The sequence below is a fragment of the Cicer arietinum genome, chromosome 5 (assembly GCF_000331145.2).
Source record: "Cicer arietinum cultivar CDC Frontier isolate Library 1 chromosome 5, Cicar.CDCFrontier_v2.0, whole genome shotgun sequence".
NCBI classification, from domain to species: domain Eukaryota; kingdom Viridiplantae; phylum Streptophyta; class Magnoliopsida; order Fabales; family Fabaceae; genus Cicer; species Cicer arietinum.
Window position 1 is genome coordinate 38,878,049 of NC_021164.2, and position 20,386 is coordinate 38,898,434.

The 20,386-nt window shown below is 28.9% G+C and overlaps 1 protein-coding gene across 5 annotated transcripts; it reads right to left on the reverse strand.

Moving 5' to 3' along the window:
* Positions 1-1,928: 1,928 nt before the first annotated feature.
* LOC101496438 (uncharacterized) lies at positions 1,929-14,297 on the reverse strand. 5 transcript variants are annotated; one of them, XM_073368389.1, is made up of 6 exons: positions 14,096-14,297; positions 12,082-12,340; positions 11,392-11,541; positions 8,674-9,208; positions 3,339-3,729; positions 1,929-2,743 (listed from the first exon to the last, which is right to left on the reverse strand). In XM_073368389.1, exons 4-6 carry the CDS (start codon positions 8,804-8,806, stop codon positions 2,728-2,730), a joined length of 540 nt encoding a protein of 179 aa, XP_073224490.1. In that variant the 5' UTR covers positions 8,807-9,208; positions 11,392-11,541; positions 12,082-12,340; positions 14,096-14,297; the 3' UTR covers positions 1,929-2,727. The 5 variants fall into 5 exon arrangements, 3 of the variants coding, with proteins under 3 accessions (XP_073224490.1, XP_073224488.1, XP_073224489.1); XM_073368387.1 differs by having other exon boundaries at positions 3,317-3,729; XM_073368388.1 differs by lacking the exon at positions 12,082-12,340 and having other exon boundaries at positions 3,317-3,729.
* Between the last annotated feature and the right edge of the window lie 6,089 nt (positions 14,298-20,386).

The window sequence follows — 20,386 nt, forward strand, 5'->3', positions numbered from 1 at the left end:
ATTGAGTTAAATATTGACATTTTAAAATGGCTCACAATTTAACAAAACCAAGAAAGAATTTCATACACCTGAGACTTAATTGTGAAAAATTGCTTTAGATGAATATTAACTGTATCAGATAAAAATTATTTTAAAAAACTAGAGATCTTAAACTTTAAATGGTATCCAACATCGTTTTATATTTAATAAAAAATTGTGAAGTTATGAGTTGAATTTGGAACATGAAAAACTAGGAAACTATACTTACAATACTTTCTACCTTTCTAAAGAAGTCATAAAATAAATATGCTTTCGAGATAAACATACTTTAAACTATTAATGCTTTAGAGGTGAGTTTAGAATATGTGAATTTTAAAGACTTAAATAACATGCATCGTAATAGTAGCGTCACAGATGATTATTAGAATTTAAGGTAGACCATGCTTCGATAATTGCATGAGCAAAAGAAGGTAAGGGCAACTTTCAACTTTTTATTAGTATAAGTGTTTAACATGCCTATGAGTAATGATGGTGTTTGTACTATCTGACACAGATTTCAACCCGTGCATTGAGCTGAGGTTTATTTTAAAAAAAATAGTAAACATTAGAAATTATATGATATATAATTTACAAGTCTTCTTTAGAATTAATTATTTATAAGTTTTATTTTTTATTTTGCTTCATGAACTAACACTCTTATTAAATAAATTTTATATCTTAGTAGTATAAATACAACGATTTAGATATCAAATCAAACACAATAGTTGTATTTATAATTTTATTTTACACAGTTTTATTAGTGAATATAATTTCAAATAATAATAGTTAATTAGATGAATGAATTATATGTGGGAGTGTCTCATGTGCACTTTGTTAAATAAAGTAAGCATTCAACTATATATCTATCATTCATCTCATAATTTTTTTTTTCATATTCATTTTTGTGTTGTTAAAAAGTATTTTGAGTGAAGGTTTATTATTGTGTTCTTGAAATAGTCTTGTAACTTTTATTCCTTCTAAAGAATATAATTAACACTACCTATGGTCTTGTAACATATTGCATCTTTTCTAATGCATGCGAATGGTGCTAGATAAATGTCAGTCATTTGTGCCTATATGTGAATTGTGTGGCTCGCAACAACCAAAAGATGTTACTACCAAGAAAAACACTTGGTCTTGTAAATTATGTATGTTAGAAAACAATATGAAGTTGAAGCGATGCTCTACCTGTAACCAGTGGAGATACTCTAATGGCTTAGCCCGTGTCAACCCGGCCCCAACCTTGTCTCTTATCATAACTTTATAACTTGCTTCATGGATAAATATATATCAATTTTGGCTTTGGTCTACATGAAATTGTGCACAACCATCTATTTTTTGTTACCTTTATTTTTATTTTATTTTATTTTCTATATACCAGGGATGAACTTCAAATTAGAGCTTGCTATACCTTATTTTATCTAAACTATTGTTAAAATTTGACTTTGATATGTAAACTTAGCAACACTATTTTGAATTTTGAAATTCTCAATATTCTTGCTATTTAATGTTGTTGTTCATTTAGTTTTCTATGCTCAACTTGACTCACCATTTTCACTTTTCTGTTAAAGAAAAATCTGCAAAATCTGCGATAACTACTTTTTCACCCTTTTGTTCTTGTGTAATCTAAGAGACTTCCAATGTAACGTGCTTATTGGGTTCTTAAAATTTTGTTAAATAAGCAACTGTTTCATTTACATTTTTTCCCATTTGAATTTTGAACTCACCTAGGTTGAAATCAAAAATACTTTTTTATGTTACAATCAACTATCATTTAGGGCAAAAGTATGAAAGTATGGGTTGCTTAAATATGATGTGGCGCAATAAAGCCACTTAATAGTGACTACTAAAAAAAATATTAGTTGTAAAAAATAAGTAGTTGCTAATTATCAATTAATCATGTAGAAAAGTGACAATAAATGGTGTAAATTTCTAAATAATCTATCAGCTTTAAGCATTGACATATCACATGATATTAGAAACCTTACTTAAATAAGCACAATCCAACATGAGACATAAATATATAAACTTCTACAAGCATAAATAGTAGTACTCAATTGACTGTAGTTGTTATCTGTATAAACTAAACATATTTTCAATTCATCATACACCTTTATATGTCCTCACCCTTAGCACCTGTCATTGGAATTTTGAGTACAATACCTTTGAGAAGATCAATGTAGAGTGGAAGTTGTGATGCTGCATACAAAGTCACCGGGAAACAAGTGACTAAATAAATGAGGTACATAATCTGCTTGTATTTTTGGTCAATCAAAAAGAAATGACCAGAGCAGAAAGCAGTGAACATTGCAACAATGGACAAGAAAAGAGAAGTCAGTCCCAAAAGAAGTTTCCTTGGCAGATCAATTCTGAAATCTTTGGCTTCTTTTCGAGAAGTGAGTATCGAAAGGAACATTATGAGTGCAGTGACAGAGAAGCAAAGGCCAATTATTGATGACAAAGCAAATGCATCAAATGCCGGCTTTCCTTCCAATGCAGGTTCACCTGTTTCACTTTTGTTGCCACCTGGTACAGTGCTTGAAGTAGCAAAGGAAACACCTGCAAGGAGTGCTGCAACTACAGAGCAAGATTATGATGTGTCCTTTAGCCATTGCGTACCACTTTCTACTAGAGATTTATGTTTTTCCTTGAATATTTCTCTTGCAGTTTTGTTCTCTTTGTTGGTTCTAACTTTGAAATGCTCTGGGACTAGTCCTTTTGCATACTATTTGATGGTGCAAGTAGTTAGAAAGGTAAAATAAAAGTAAATCAAATTATCAAGAGATATTCTATCAGTGACAATCATTTCAACTTTCAAAGTTAGACTTGTTAAAAAACTACATGTGATAAACTATTTTCATAATCTTTTCTATACACTCTAAGAGATGTTTAAACTAAAAGATAGTAGGAATGACTAAAGTCGTACATTGAAAGGAGAAATGATATGAAAATGGTTTATTAAAGGGGCATCTCTTTAAGTCGATTTTTAAAATATGAGTTAAGCCCAATTCAAAGTGTAAAATGGTATCAAGCTAAATTATCGAGTCACTGATCACCATGTTATCTACACACCAAATCTAGAGTACTAGAGGTGGTGGAGTGTATCGGAAGAAATACAAATCTTGTATTCAAAAGAGACGAGGCTTTAAAATACATTATAAGATAAGACACACCTCTGATGTTACTAATTGATTTTTTAGACATGGTCAAGTTGGAGTTAAGTTCTTGATAAATCAATCTAAACATGGTCAAGTTGGAGTTAAACTTATGCTTATATAAAAAAAAAAAATAAATAAACCTGAAACCATTTGATATCCCACATTATTTGCAAGGCAGCTCCAGATATGTTCCAATCTTCATCACTTGGTGTAGCTGCCAAATGTAACACTGTGTTGTTTTCATTATCTACCCATTGGATTAGGTTATCAAATTGTGGCTTTGCATTGCGCTTTTCAAACCATTTCTTTAATGACTCAACAACAATGGTCCTTCTGTTCTCAACTGCCACTAATAATATATTTTTATTTTCCAAATTAGTTTCGTAGATGGAACTTGGTATTTTGTTTACAAGCACATTCACCATTTCAACTATGCCATGTCTTGCTGCAGTCAATATTGGTGTTTCACTTTTCAGTGTTTCAGCCTTTCTTTCTTGCTCCGTTTTCGATGTTTTAGACTTCTTTGCATCCTCACTTTTCAATGTTGCAGTCACTATTGGTAATTGCAATAATTGTTTTTGTTATAGCAATTACCATTTGGTATAGTGTAGAAAGTTTGTAAAATGAGAAATTTATCATAGTGATAATAGTATTAGTAATATGACTTAACCTTTAGCTTGATCTTTGAATTATATATGCAAAGTTAAAGTGAATTAAATATGTGCAAAGTTGAATTAGGTCTTACATAGTACATCCTAAAATGCATCAAGACTTTAAATATGTCTTTGAGTGTGCCTTCTGTTAATAATTTTATGGACTCAATTAATAAATAGAAAACACATTCGATGATCAAATCACTACAAGAAAAACACCATTTTGTGGCCAACTTTATAAATATTTTGTGGCCGAATAAAACCCTCACAAATTAGTGACCGAAAAAGCCCTCACAAATGCCAAAATTGAAATTGGTCTTTATTTGTGGCTGAAAAAACCCTCACAAATTTTTAAATATTTAACTGGATTTTGTGGCTGCCTAAGCCCTCACAAAATCACAACATTGTGATTTTGTGAGGGCTTAGGCAGCCACTGGTGTGGCCTGTAAACCACAAGGTTATGGACAATGGCACAATTGGACAAAAAGATGTATTTTTTGGGATCTACCGTATTGGAAAGATAATCTTTTGAGACATAATCTCGATGTAATGCATATTGAGAAAAATTTCTTTGACAACATATTTAATACTGTGATGAATGTGAAAGGAAAAACAAAAGATAATGACAAAGCCAGAAAAGACATAGGTATATATTGCAGACGACCAGATTTGTTGTTGGTGGAACAAAACGGCAAGACCCTAAAACCTCGTGCGAATTACACTTTATCTACTGATGAAGCCAAATCTGTTTATCGTTGGATCAAAGAGCTGAAGACGCCTGACGGTTATTGTTCTAATTTGGCAAGATGTGCTGATGTGGAAAATGGGAGGATGCATGGGATGAAAAGTCATGATTGTCATATATTTTTAGAGTGTTTACTTCCTATTGCCTTTAGTGCTTTACCGACACATGTATTGAACCCACTTATTGAAGTGAGTCAATATTTCAAGAATTTGTGTTCTTCAACACTCTATGATAAAGATCTCATCAAGATGGAAAATGACATTCCGATCATTCTATGTAAGTTGGAGAAAGTATTTCCTCCTGGGTTTTTTGATTCCATGGAGCATCTCTCAGTGCATCTTGCAAGTGAAGCTAGGCTTGGTGGACCAGTTCAGTATAGATGGATGTATCCATTTGAAAGGTGATATATATATACATATACTTGATTTTCAATATACTTCAACTTATATATACATGGAGCTTATTGTACATCTCTTTGTATATTATAGGTTCATGGGTTATTCAAAACGGTCGGTGAAAAACAAAGCTAGAGTTGAGGGCTCAATTTGTTCATCTTACCTTCACCGTGAAACAACACACTTTTGTTCTCATTATTTCAACAACGAAACGTTGTCACCAGTTAACGGAAGAAACGCTACTGATAGTGTTATACGTCATCCACATGCTTTATCAGTTTTTTGCTTGTCTGGTCATCATGCTGGTAGGGATTTTCCGATTTTCTGGCCAAGCGACAAAGTATTTAATGCGGCACATGTTCACGTTTTGATTAACTGCACCGAAGTTAAACCATACATTGAGTACGTTTCAAATTTCTCTTCATATTAATTATATTTAATTATATGATTAAATTGATATTCACCATATATATGGTCATCGATCAGGGCATTTTTAAATACGGGACAATCATCTGATGATATACATTCAAATTTCCCATTATGGTTTCAACAACAAGTGCATCTCGAAGAACAAACTCCTATCAACATCCACTTAAGGCCCTTATCTATGGGCCCGAGTAGAAGTTTCAAAGAATGGCACACCTATTACGTCAATGGATACAAATTTCACACTGAATCTTGGACTGAAGGAAAAGAAACAATTAATAGTGGAGTTTGTATGAAAAGTGTCTCTGATAGTGGTGTAGTAGAAGATTTCTATGGCATAATTGAGCATATTTATGAAATTGACTACACGTTCCTAGATTATGCGAAAAAAGTGGTGTTGTTTTACTGTAAGTGGTTTGATCCATCTAGTAGAGGAACTAAAATCAATTTGATATCCAATACTGTAGACATTCGAATGAGCAAAAGATATCCATGGTTTGATCAAACTGCATACCGACCAACTATGCCAACAGCTGGGTTGATCAAACCAGATTTAAATCAACATCAACAAGCTAGGGCTCCTCCTTCGACTACTGGTGGTGCTATTGAAGATGAAATTCAATTTCAAAGCATGATGTCTCCTCCAACACAAATGAATAATACTTTTGAGGGACTTCTTTCGTCGGGTATGAATGCAGGAAATAATGATGGTGGGAGTGGAGCTGATCAGGGGAATTATTATGAGGATTGATGTGATTTGAAGAATTTCATAATTTATTTTTGGGTTGTATGACATTATTGTGTGTTTAATTTCCACTTTGTAAGACATTAATTGTTAATTTTGGAATGCATGTTTTATTTGATTTTGTCGTAATTGCTATAACTAGCTTTAATTATTATTAATATTATTTTTTATATATAATATTTATTTTAATTTTAATATTTTAATATTTAAATTTTAATTTAATTTTAATTTTAATTTATTTATAATTTAAATTAATTTAAATTTATGTTTAATTATAATTATAATTATTAATTTAAATATTTAAATATTTTATTATTAATATTTTATTATTTAAATTAATCTTTAATTTAATTATTAATCTTTAATTTTAATTTAAATATTTTATTTTAAATTTTTAATTATATTAAGATTAGTTTATTATATATTAAATTTAATTTATAATTACATTATATTTTAAATTTAATTTAAATTTTAATTTAATTATAATTTAAATTTTAATATTATATTTATATTAATTTATTATATATAATATTATAATAAACTATTAATTTTGAATTTAAAAATTAATTTATTAAATACGTATTATTTTGTGGCGGCCTAAGCCCTCACAAAATATATTATTTTTTAATCAGGATGACATTTGTGGCCGTCAAAATCCCTCACAAAGGTTCAATCAGAAAAATTCAGCTTGTCCTTTGCGGCAGCCTATGCCCTCACAAAGGCAGACTTTTGTGGCTGCAAAAGCCCTCACAAATGCCTGTCTTTTGTGGCTGCAAAAGCCCTCACAAAATTTTGTGACCAGCTTCTTTGTAGCTGCCAAAAGCCCTCACAAAATCCACCTTTGTGGCTGATTATACCTCTTTGTGAGGGCTTTTGGCCCTCACAAAAACTATGATTTCTTGTAGTGAATGGATTAACTAATAATTGATATTTTTGAGAACTACGCCGACAAACAAATAACACAATTAGCTGATGTTTTTATAAATTTGACACATTCAAAGATTATAGTGGTATTACCAATCATATTCAAGGATCCATAATAGTTGCGTACTCTTAAAAAATAACCTCATTTTGAATCCTGATTTCCATCGTGTATGTAAACTACTAGAAATATGCATTGCAGAGGTGACATTGGTTTTATTTTTATTATTATAGAATGTTATAATCTAATAAACTTAAATAGAGAATATGATAATTTAAAGAATGGTATGGTAAGCCAAAATCATTTTTGCAATAAATATGAAAAGAACAAAACACCTACATTAAAACAAAAGAGCAAAGCCGCAAATTAATGTTGAAATATCATTGAAAAAATGAATGATTTTCATTCACGCAACTAAAATTGAGATGTCAAGTGAATGCATAGGATGTACATGACCTCCAAAGAGGCAAAGACACTTATGCTTTGCACTATTAAAATGTTTATTTAAAAAATGTATAATTTATATATTGAAAACTAACATTTTTTGACAAAATTATATATATATTAAAATTGATATATGATATGTATTAAAATATCCTTTTATGTATATCAAAATAATTTTAATGATATGTGCTTATAAGGTTGATATATGTATTAATATTTTAATTTTGATATATTTTTTTTATAATTAAAAATGTCAATATATTCTTATCTTAATTTGTGAGTTGTGACACACCTCAATTATTAACCATGAATTATTTATCTTCATTTCTCTATATAATTTCATATCGTCAAAAATTCTATGACAAAAAATATTGTGAAAACTCAAAATAAATAGGACCGACTGTAGCTACATAACATTGATTTGAAGATGTTGATTTTACTAATTGTTTGTTATATTTTGTTAGTTAATTTTTTTATTTCTAATTCTAGTAGTTGTAAAAGTACAAATAATTGAGAAATACAATGTCTTTTAGTTAGTGTGGTCGGTAGGATGTGTTTTTTTCTTTTCAAAAGAGGGTTAAAGGCCCAACGAAAATAAAAAACTAAACAAGATATTTTTTAGTATGCAAATTTCGGAAATATCATTAAAAAAAATAATTGATGAAGATCGCTGCTAATGTGGATAAGATATGTTTTATTATTCAAATTTATTAAAAAGAAGATATATTATAATATTTTAATAAAATACATTGACATATTTTTAATTGAAATTCAATTAATTTTAATTTTAAAATATTCCATATATATAATTTTTTATGTTGAATTCATATATTAGTGAATCCAAATCTAAATATAGTATTTGTTCGTGTATATTTGTTATCATGAAGATGGTTTGTAATTTTAATAAATTCACTATTAAATAAGAAAAAAAAATTGTTGTTGTTAAACTACAAATGTTTAGGATCATTTTAACAATATGGGAAATGTTGGAGTACTTATTAAGTCACTAAAAGTAAAAATTCAATCTTAAAAAGTGGTGAATTTAACTCTTTGAAATTTTAAATTTTTATTTTATTTTTTATACTATATTTTACTTTCTATTTCTTTTTTAATTTATTTACAAGTATCTTTAAGTACTTGTTAACATGACTCTAATAATATACATACCTTTTAAAATCTCGTGTATATTGGGTTCACTCATATTTAGAAGTGGTTTGCCGCCATCTCCCAAGTAGGAATCACGAGTCTTCTTCATAAAAATGGTCAATAGTTGACTACACCATTTATGTTTTTGCTTCATTTTCTTAATTTCATAAACCTCTTTTACAATAAAAATCGAGATAGTCAAATTCAAGTTCAAAAAAGTAAATTAATTGAATATAATTAAAGTGTCACACTGACACATGTCGAACACCAAAACATATGTTTTCAATTAAAAGTATTGATGTCTAGAATGAAACAAACAATTAGTTATAGATAATGAAATCAATTTAGCTAGACATTTGAGACACATACATACCTACTCCTGAAAGGCCAAGGATAGAGATGTATATAAACTTTAGGAACCAAAGACATGTAGCATAGTTTTCTGGAAAAAGCTCATGATCCTTCGGGAACCAAGGATCAGATGGCATTGACATATTGTTTTGTTGCTGATCTCGCAACACTTTTTGTTTCTTTTCCTTATTATCAGAAGCTGCAACTAAAAAATAATTTAATTTCTTCAAAACAACATCAATATAAAAATAGTTATATATATAATTAATGAGTGTTCATGATTATGACAATTGATAATACATTTATTTTTTATGCATCAAATAAATTATTTGATATTATATTAATTATCGAATAACTAAAGAATTAATTTACACTAAAGATTAAATTCTTATAAAAAAACATTTATCTTGATCCACATAGACATTTTATTTAAGAAATACAGAGTTATTTGACTTCAAAATTTATGATGCAAGAAGTCGTATACATTTGTGAATTAAAAATTTCTTGATAATAAATGATGGGTCAATTAATATTTACCGGTAAGCAGAGAATTTTCGAAAATGGCGGTTGATACCATGATAGAGACAGGAAAATGCAGAGAATTGTTATTCATTTCAACATATGATACAGATCTAACTAAGTGAAACTTGAAAACTCTCATGAAAAGTTAAATGGAAATGGAAATATAAAGAAATTGTAAATACAAGATAACTATCCTACCATGACTTGTAGTGGAATTATTATTTGGTGAATTGGGGTTCACCGACGGCGACGACGGCTCAATGATGCCTAAAAGTAGACGAACACACTTTTGACATTTACGACGAAAGAGACAACATGTATCGTAGTTCTTTGGGCATTTTGGTTTTGACTGATCATTCTTAACATAAAATGTTTCATCTTCTTTCACGTTTAAGTTTTCCACATGTATACCTTGAAAAGAGCATTATAAAACTAGATCATGAGCACTACATTGTTTATAAACTTAATTTTATTTAATTAATGATTATTTTTTTCTTTCTTGATTTTCATTTTAATAGACATGCATAGTAAAAGTTCATTAATACTTAATGAAAATAGTGCCGAGGAGAGGGAGACATGCATGTGTCGCGATCCCTCAAGTTTTATACATAGATTCATTTGAGTTATACTTTATCAATTATTTTTTATTAGTTAATTATTACATAATTTTTATATAAAAATTAGTTAAATGTGTATTTTATTGAAGATATAAAGTTGACTTGGTGGCTGATGTTGGTGAATTAAAAAGTGAAGTGATAAAAAGATCTGAGCTTCTATTCTCACCCTCAACATAATTTTAAAAATTACTAAAATATTAACATAGCATTGTCTGTTTCAAAAAAGTGTTTATTTTATGTTTTTTATTAGTTATTTTAGTTCTTAAATGTATCTTTCGTTAGTTAATTGATCTATATAATTAAAAAAAAATTAATCACATAACTCTTTAGGTTTATATATATATTAGAGTTTTGGTGATGGTCCCCTAAATATTAATTTCTATCTCTACTACTACTTAATGTCAAATTGATATTCTCATAATTTGAATAATCTTTATGTAAAACATGAATATGATTGATTGGAGAATTTTCTTGTCAAACAATATTTTTAAGCAGAAATTAGTGTAAATGTATCGCATGTTAGAAAAGATATCTAATCGTTGACTCACTAAATCTCCCACCTATCATTTGCATGAGTCTAAAACTCGGAGGTACTATGTCACCATTCAAGGAAGCATAAAAGGAAATTGTGATCAACTATCTTTGTTAAACAACTTATATTTTAGGACATCAATTTGTAATAAAAAATAAATTGGAACATTATATCATAATATGTTAATTTAATCATCTTATTTTATTGATCTTAATTATGTATAAAATTGCATATAATTGTTTTTTTTTACAAAATAATTGCATATAGTTTATATATGTAAACATGTCTGTAATTTGATAAAAGACACACACACACACACACACACACATATATATATATATATATATATATATATATATTAAAAAATCTAGAGTTGGATTTAAAATTAATATTATATAAATCATGTATGTAAAATTTAATTTGCACAAATCTTAAAAAATTAACATCTTACAGTTTTTTATTAAATGTCGGTGATTTTTTGAGTCTGATCAATATCAATCAAATAATTTTAGATTTGTACAAAATTTTATATTGATGATCTATATGATCTTAGTTTTCAATCCAACGATAAATTTTGTAAAATTTATATTTATCAAAACATTATTAAACAGTGTAACATTCTATCGGTATAATTTGATGTAATAAATTATTAAATAATATTTTTTTAATGATTAGATTTGTTATATATTCTGATTCTATATAAAGTTATAGACTTACAGTGGTATAGAATCTTCTTCCACCACATCATCTTGCATCCACTTTCGAATGCTGAGGGCCTAGTAGCAAGAAGTTTGAGAGGTGTGTAACCCTAGTTGTTTGGAATTCCACCAAGTAAAGGATATTTATGTATTATTATAAGAGCCAAATCTGACGTAGTAAATACAAATATTAGTAATTTAGCAAATGTTTTTCTAACATGTCCAATGTTGTAGTACACTATAAGGAATTAACCATTCATATCATCTAGAATATTATACATATTAAAATGCTCACATAGAAATTTATACTACGTAAATCTTCTGTAGTCGATGCACAATACAACAATTATAGAAATTGTTAGATTTTGAACTATTTATTTCGCTCTTTAATCTAAGAGACTCTATCATTGTTGTATTTTATATCGACCATAGATATCTAAACTCATAATATGTATTTTACCGAAAAATTCTCTCTGAATAGCGCAATGAAGGATACTATCTCCCTTCAACCTAATAAAATCTTTAGAATAAAAAATATCTTTGTCTTTCTAATCAAACGGATGAAAAGAGAACAAATATAAAAACGTTTTCTTTTCCCAAGAAAGTGAAGCAAGAAACAAAAGGTGTCTCTCCATTTTTATTATCAATGTAAATCAAATACTTCCTTTCATCATTTTTTCCAATTATACATTCACAAATTTCTTTATACCCTCTTGATGCTGCAAGGTGCAAAGGTGAGTCCCCATTCTCGTTCTTCTTTTCAAGTGCTTCCACATTTTTGTGATGTAATATTAAACCAACAAGACTGCTAACAACATTTTTGTTGCCTTCGTTTACTGCCACATGGAGGGCTGTCCCTCTGCTTTTGTTTATGTCTATTGTGCAGAATTTTACATCTAATTTGTATAGTTCCTCAACTTCTTTCCAATTTCCTTCTAGTGTGTACTCACAAAACTTGTCCTCTAATTCTTGACATACATATTCAAATAGAGTTAATTAATTGGTTGCAATTTTATTTTGGTCCGTTGACGTAAATATCACTGATATATTCATATACATAAAGTGAAAATCTGAAGTTTAAACTCATATCACCTTAGAACAATGATAAAGTTAGGAAAAAATTTATTGGGTGATCAAATATAAAAAAATAAAAGTTCATATATTAACTTAATCGATAAATAAAAACGTTCACAATTATATTAAAATTCACAAAAAAAAACTACTTAAACTATAAGAAAAAAATATCATAATTAATACTTATATAAAATGAAACTTATATTCGAAACACGGAAATAAAAACTAAAAATTAGCTATTTATAAATATTAAATTGGACGGTATTTCAAGTTAAATTCATCCATATATAATTGATTATGTACTAAGCATAATCACAATATCTCTTTCAATGTAATGTTTTCCATTCTTTTTGCAATTTCTAAAATGTAATATTTTCTTTTCTCTATAATTTTAATAATTTTATTTTAAAATAGGTTATATGTATTTGAATATTTTAAATTTAAATTTTATATATTTTAACTTATAAATAAAATACAATAATTTTATTTTTTAAATATAAATAAAACAAATTTTAAAAATTTAACAAATCTGAATATGAAAAGCATTATTAAAATATTTTAAACAAAATTAACTAAATTTTAAATAACTTACATAAATATTTTAAATTTTACATTATTAAAAAATTTAAATAAAATAAATAAATTTTGAGAATTAGTTAATAGAGATACCAAATTACTAGTTTAGAAATGAGATGACTAAAGGTTCTTTTTAGAAAATAGATTAATCAAAATTGCATTTAAGTTATATTATTGGGGTAGCTAAACATAAAGATATAGTTCCTCTGGTATCAAATATAAGAGAAATTGAATCAACAAAAATTGATGTATGTAGTCTAAAATTTAGACCAAATACATCAACTATTTTTGACCAAACTCTCTTGTATTCAAGACCATAAGGAGTACTTACTTACTAAAACAAAACAAAAAAATTGGGGTAGCCAAAATTACCCACCAATATATGAAGACCCTTCATCCCTATCTCATAAAATGTCTTGTCTAACAATAATATTAATATTGTCAGTTGAGTTAAGTTTTAAGAAGTAATTGGTTGCAATTTACTACTAGGAAAAGTGAATTTCCAACATAAATTTAATACAAAAAAATAAATAAATGAAATTATAGATATGAAGTATAACCATATTAATTATAGGTATGAAGTATATTCATCTTAGTTCAATATTGATCAATCTTCGTTGAGAATTTGTTGGATATATAAAGTATATTATTTTTTTTCAACTGAATTTTGTTCGAGTATACAAATTGAAGATTGAATCTCTGACTATTTATTTAAGATGATAATCGAGCTCCTTATAATTTTAAAATTTTTAAAATGTTTTAAGAGATAAAATTAAATGATAAAGTTGAAATAGCAATAAAAAATTAAAAGAGAAAAAAAAGACAAAACTCGATTATAATTTCATTGCTTTACATTAGAGATACCAAATTTAATTACAAACTTTATTTTTATTGATCAAACTAACTAGTCGTGAATTTAGTCTATTTTTACGAAAATTTTAGTTTTTCTAATACTACATATAGTAAAAAAAAATTACTAACGAAAATAGAATGATTTAAATTAAATATTATTCTCCAATTTTATCAATTCTAACATTTAGCGATGAAATTAGTCATGAAAAAAAATTATTTACCAGCTTCGGTGGTGATTGTGCTGTCATAATTAATTTTGTCATTATCAATCATGGTGTAATTTGTGCTGTTATAATCTCCTTCTTCAATATCGGTCATGATTATCTTCAAAGTTGAAACTCAAATTGGATTGAAGGATGAAGAAACAATGTGAGTTTGGAAAGAGAAGTTTAGCCCCTATGTTATTCTTCAAATATAGTTGAACTTCCTGTTTTATATACTAATTCTGAATATTTCAGTGAATTTGAAGGATATGAGTATATCAAAAGAAATTTATTCCGAACATGCTTTACAACACATAAGCACATAATTTTTTTTAAAGCACAGAATTAAAGTAAAAAAAAAAAAAAGAAGAATATATTCTAAAAAGTTTGCTTCTATATATATATTATATATACAAGTAAAGTATATTATATTTTGGTTTCCACAAAAATTCATGATATACACGCTTTTTCATGGTTATTTTTTTGGAAAGAAAATAGAACTTTCTTATTAAGTTTGATCTCTCCTTATTAATTTAATTTTTATAATTAAAATAATAATAAATTCTCGAACTCAAAGCCTTATTGATCGTATAGGCTTGTTTTTTGCTTTGTTCTTATTAATTGTGTTTATGATTGTAGCTTAAAAAAAAATTGTGCATAGTTGGTTTGGAGTGTTTCAACAGTTCACAAAAAATATTATGAGACTAAATGTTAAAATGATTTTTTATAATAATTAAAAATGTAAGAAACTAAAAAGTATATCTGACTCTTTTTATTTTTTTTACGTGTTTCCTGTCTTAGTTACATATTATGAGTTTATTTATTTTATGAAAATATTTTATTTATATATGTTCATTTTAATTTATTAATAAAAAGATGCGATACTTTTGAAATAAACTAGATACTTAAAAAAAACATGAAATACTAAGAATGATGTATTTTAACATTAATAAAAATACTTTTTTTATTCATTTTTATTTTTATAAAAAATATTTGTTTATATATTCAATTCAAGACTCTATTATGTCTTTGTTAGCAAGATAGTACTCCAAAATCATCATAAATTTTCTTATAAAAATAGGGTGTGCAACAGTGTTATGAATTTTTTGAATAATATTTTTTTTTTAGTTTATCCACATATGTATTAGTATAGTATGTATTAAAATAAACTAAATTAAAATTTTTGACATATAGATATAGAAGATATGTCATTAAATTATTGATGATTTAATTTTAAAAATATCAAAATATATTAATTTTTTAATGTACTATATAAGTTTCAAAAATGAAAAAAATAAAAGGAGTTTAATATCTGGATTTTATTTTAAAAAATATAACATCTTCATTAATCAATGATAACAGTACTATTATTATCTTTGTGGCAGTATCAATAGGCGACATTGTCCCATCATTTGCTTTATTTTACCCTTTTCGGCGGCACCTTCCTTACTTACCAAAAAAAAAAACTAAATAAATTCCTCAGTCTTCCATACTTTTGCCATAAAATGATAAATTTACTATAACGTCAATAATGTTAGATAACTTGTAATTCAAGTAAATCATTAGTAGTGTATAATAAATAATTAACTAATCACTCAATTAGTTAGTTAGAGGACAATCATAATGAATAGGAATAAACCATATATAAATAGCACACTCTATTCATTCAATAAATCAAGTCCTACAATTCATATGCTAGTGTATTTTTCTGTTACTTGCACTTGAAGCAACCACTTGTAAGCTAACAATTGATATCCAGAGCGTTAATAATTGATCCAAATCAAAGTGAAAAACACGAATGAAGTGTGAGCATTAAAACACGAGTGAAGTGAGGATGAGTTCAAGTGAAAACAATGAAAATTTTCCTGCCCATATGCCACACTTTGATGGAAAAGATTGGGATAGATGGGGAGTGCAAATTCATGCAATGAAAATTTTCCTGCCCATATGCTACATTCATCCTTCATCAATGCCTTGATACAACCAACTTTGACAAGATATCTAATGCAAGAAGTGCAAAAGAAGCCTAAGACATTCTTTAGAAGTGTTATTCAAGAGGAACCAAAGTAAAGAAGGTGAAGTTGCAGACCTTACAAAGAAAATTCGAGCTGCTGCAGATGGAGGAACAAGAAAAAGTGTCACATCTGATTTCAAGATTAAGAACAATCACAAATCAGATTGCTGGATGCAGTGAGAAACTTACTGAACATAAATTGTGTGAGAAGATTTTGAGATCCTTGCATCCCAGATTTGATTACATTGTGTGTGCCATTGAAGAGTCCAAAGACATTTCAATATTGAGTCTTGAATAATGTAGGAAATTATGGCCTCTATTTGTTAAAAATATATGAGAAAAGTCTCTACTATTTTTACAAGATTATTAATCAGATTATCAATGAACGGTTGCAGAATATATTCAGTAACAAAGATTCACAGTTGCATGAATTATCAATATAAGAGTACAGATACAATGCTTATTCAGAATATTAATCAAGACAGAAATTCACTGATACAAACATTCAAGAATAAGTATTCAAGCAATATCAAAATAAAGAGAAAGGATAAGAAAAACGTGCACCAAGATTTATACTGGTTCACTTATCAGTTTGATAGCCTACATCCAGTCCTGAAATCTAAACCAGATTTCAACCTTTCCAATAGAATTGACTTGAGTACGTTTTATAGATTGTCCAGCTCACACAAGGCCTATCTATCCAACTCACTCGCTTCTATTACTATGCCACCTTATCCCTGGAGTTACTCGCCAAACTCTCACGAGATCAAGATGAGACTTCTTCTTGATGAACACATGCACCAACAAAGATAGTCACCAGTTTACACCACTGGATTTCCAGAACTTTCTTTACAGATTGTTTTTACAGAAAAGAATAAAAGTGGACAAAAATGATGATGACTCAATCACAATATGAATTTCACACAAAAGAATTTTCCAAATGAGTATTTTGTGTGATGAAAATAATTGTTTCAAGTGTAGTGTATTGGTTGTTAGAAAATGTGTAACAGTTATTAGAAAATGTGATTGAATCTGCTTATATATATTCAGAAAAACATCAGGTCAATCGATTGCTCAATCGATTTTATAGAAGTTTAAAACCAGTTTAATCGACTGCCCAATCGATTATCGTTCTTCTTGTTTTTCTTGAATCTTGAATATATAAGCATGAATCGATTTGCCAATTGATTCTTTTAATGCATAAATCAGAAACTGATACTAAGAATATATCAGAATCGATTGAGTAATTGATTATAGGTGTTTTGTTCAAACAACGAGATCAAAACAATCGATTGCTCAGTCGACGTATATTCATAGTCCTAATCGATTTGGCAATGAGCTGAATTATTCTTGTAACTCAACCATTTAGCTTCAATCGATTCGTCAACCGATTGTGTTGGTCACAGTGACTCAGATATTTACTTCAATCGATTTTCCAATCGATTGTGCTGGTCACGGTGACTCAGATATTTACTTCAATCGATTTGCCAATCGATTGTGCTTGTTACAGAACCTCAGCTATTTGGTCAAAATCAATGTGCCAATCGATTATTCAATGTTTTTCTGATAAATGATTAACTTCAATCGATTACCTAATTGATTGTCACAAAACTTGTAGTTTAAGAAACTTAATTCAGTTAATTGTCCAATCGATTTGGTTGATCACAGAACTTATTCCTGATGAAAAACTTTTTCTCAATCGATTTGCCAATCGATTGATTCAGTAAGTGGTTGGTTCTGTGAATTACAAAATCGATTACTCAATTGATGTCCCAATCGATTGTCCAATTGATTGGATTAAGCCCAGAAATCAGGTTTCACAAACAAGCCTTTAAGTAATGGATTTCCCAATCGATTTACTTAGTGAAAACTTTTGTTCTAAGTCAGACAATCGATTGCCCAATGGATTCATCAATTGACTTATTGGTTGATTGATTTACTTTCTTTGGCAAATACTTAAGTATGAAACTATAGTGATTAGTCTACTAAAATAACTACTATGACAACTAATCAGACTATACATATTTGCATCTTTCTCAAGCACATCCTCCAATTTTGGTTGATTCCTTGAGTTCCAAGCTTTTGTTCCAAGTGTATAGTGTTTGCTTGTTTGCCTGAAATGTTTCTCAATTCAAATCATTAGATCAATCAAATACTTCATATGTATTGTATGTTTGGGAATTAAATCAAAAACATGATCAGGGAATCTCGTGACTTACAAATAGTGGTAGGGAACATTAGAAGCAAGAGAATTAAGAATGGATGAAAGGAATAGAGTGAAGTCTAGGAATCAGGCACTAGAAGCACAAGTTCATAAGAAAGGAGATAAAAAAAAGAAGTGGAAGAAGAACAAATTCAAGAAGTATGAGGATAGGTATGAGTCTTCATCAAAGGGAGGAAATACAAGTGGTAAATCCAAAAGAAAATCAAAGAACTTTGACAGAAGAAGGTACAATGCTACAATTATGAGAAGTTTACACACTTTGTTGATGAATGTTTGGCTGGAAAAGGAAAACAGAAAAAGAAGGATGAGGATGAGGCTTTGCTGCGCAAGAGGATGATTCAGACACAATCTTGTTGATGGCTTCCATGAATGAGGAACCTTCTCAATCCCAATTTTGGTTTCTTGATAATGGATGCTCCAATTACATGACAAGTCACAAGGAATGGCTGGTGGATATTGATACATCAAGAAGAAGAAAGACCAGATTTGCTGATGAAAAAACCTTTGAAGCTAAAGATGCTAGCAACATGGTGATCAGAAGAAGAAATGGCAAGATATTGGTAATTGAGAATGTGTTGTTTGTGCCAGGGATGAAAAGCAACTTACTAAACATAGGCCAGCTGATTCAAAAATGATTTAAGGTGATTATGAAGAACAATGTACTAGAAATGTATGACGGACACTCTCATAAAGAATATAACCTTTGTCATTAACATACAAGCTGCAGACATCCAATGTTTGAAGGCAGTAAGCTCAATTGATGAAAATTGGTTGTGGCATTCAAGGTTTGGCCATCTGAATTTCAGGAGCTTGCAGCAACTAGGAACCAAGAAGGTGGTCAATGGAATTCCTATTATTGATGTTCTTGAGAAGGTGTGTGATGTGTGTATAAAAGGAAAACAATAAAGGAATTCCTTCAAATCAAAAGTGCAAGTAAGAGCAAAGGATTATCTTGAAGTGGTTCATAGTGACATATGTGGACTATTTGAGATGCCATCATTAGGAAGTAATAAGTACTTCATACCTTTTGTTGATGAGTTTAGTAGAATGTTGTGGATTTATTTGATAAAAACCAAAGATGAAACACTTGAAATGTTCAATAATTTCAAGGTGAAAGTTGAAAAACAAAGTGTAAAAACTGTGAAAATGCTAAGGATAGATGAATGTGGTGAGAATACATCACATGAGTTTGAGGAATTCTATGTCAAGCATGTTGAACATGAAGTGACTGCCCCTATACACCTCAACATAATGGACTGACTGAAAGAAGAAACATAACTATCCTAGACATGATTATAAGTATGTTGAAGAAGGGAAAATAATTGCCACATAAGTTATGGAGTGAGGATGCATCAACTGTTGTCTACATCTTAAATAAATGTCCAACAAAGAAGTTGCTAGAGAAAGTTCCAGATGAGATTTGGACTGGTAAGAAACCAGTAGTAGGGCACTTGAGATCATTTGGTGTTTTATGCTTCAAGCATGTGCTAGATCAGAAGAAAAGGAAATTGCAAGACAAAAGTGAAGGCATGATACTAGTTGGGTATCATCCAAATGGTGCATATAAGCTCTAAGATCCTACTAAAAGAAAAGTTGTAGTCAACAAAGATGTGGAAATAATTTAGCAAGAAAATTGGGACTAGAAGTAGATAGCCAACAACACCAGCCAACTCTGGGACTGGAGACAAGACACAAGCAACACCAGCCAACACTAAGAACAGAAGACTGGCAACACCATCCAGCCTACACAAATTCCTTTACCAATGCAAAATGATCATGAGGCTAATGGAGACACAATTGAAGAAAAGATATAATCAAGCAAATCTCAGAGAGCAAGGTAGTCGCCAACACATTTAAAAGAGTTTGAAGTATATAATGACAATAAAATTGACAAAAGTGGAGATCTAGTTCACTTTGCTTTATTTGCAAATACAAAACCTTTGAATGCTGAAGAAGCTATGAAGAGATGACCCTGGAAGAAAGCAATGATAGAAGAAATCAATGTTGAAGAAGTAATAGCACTGGTTTGTGCTAGAGGTTGGCTGATGTGCCAACTTGATGTCAAATATGC

Coding starts and splice junctions, on each gene's coding strand:
- LOC101496438 (XM_073368388.1), bottom strand. CDS start 8,806: ATGAAGCAAAAACATAAATGGTGTAGTCAACTATTGACCATTTTTATG. Junction 3,730..8,673: donor TATACACGAGATTTTAAAAG/GTATGTATATTA, acceptor AATTACCAATAG/TGACTGCAACATTGAAAAGT. Junction 2,744..3,316: donor GGGATATCAAATGGTTTCAG/GTTTATTTATTT, acceptor ACCATCAAATAG/TATGCAAAAGGACTAGTCCC.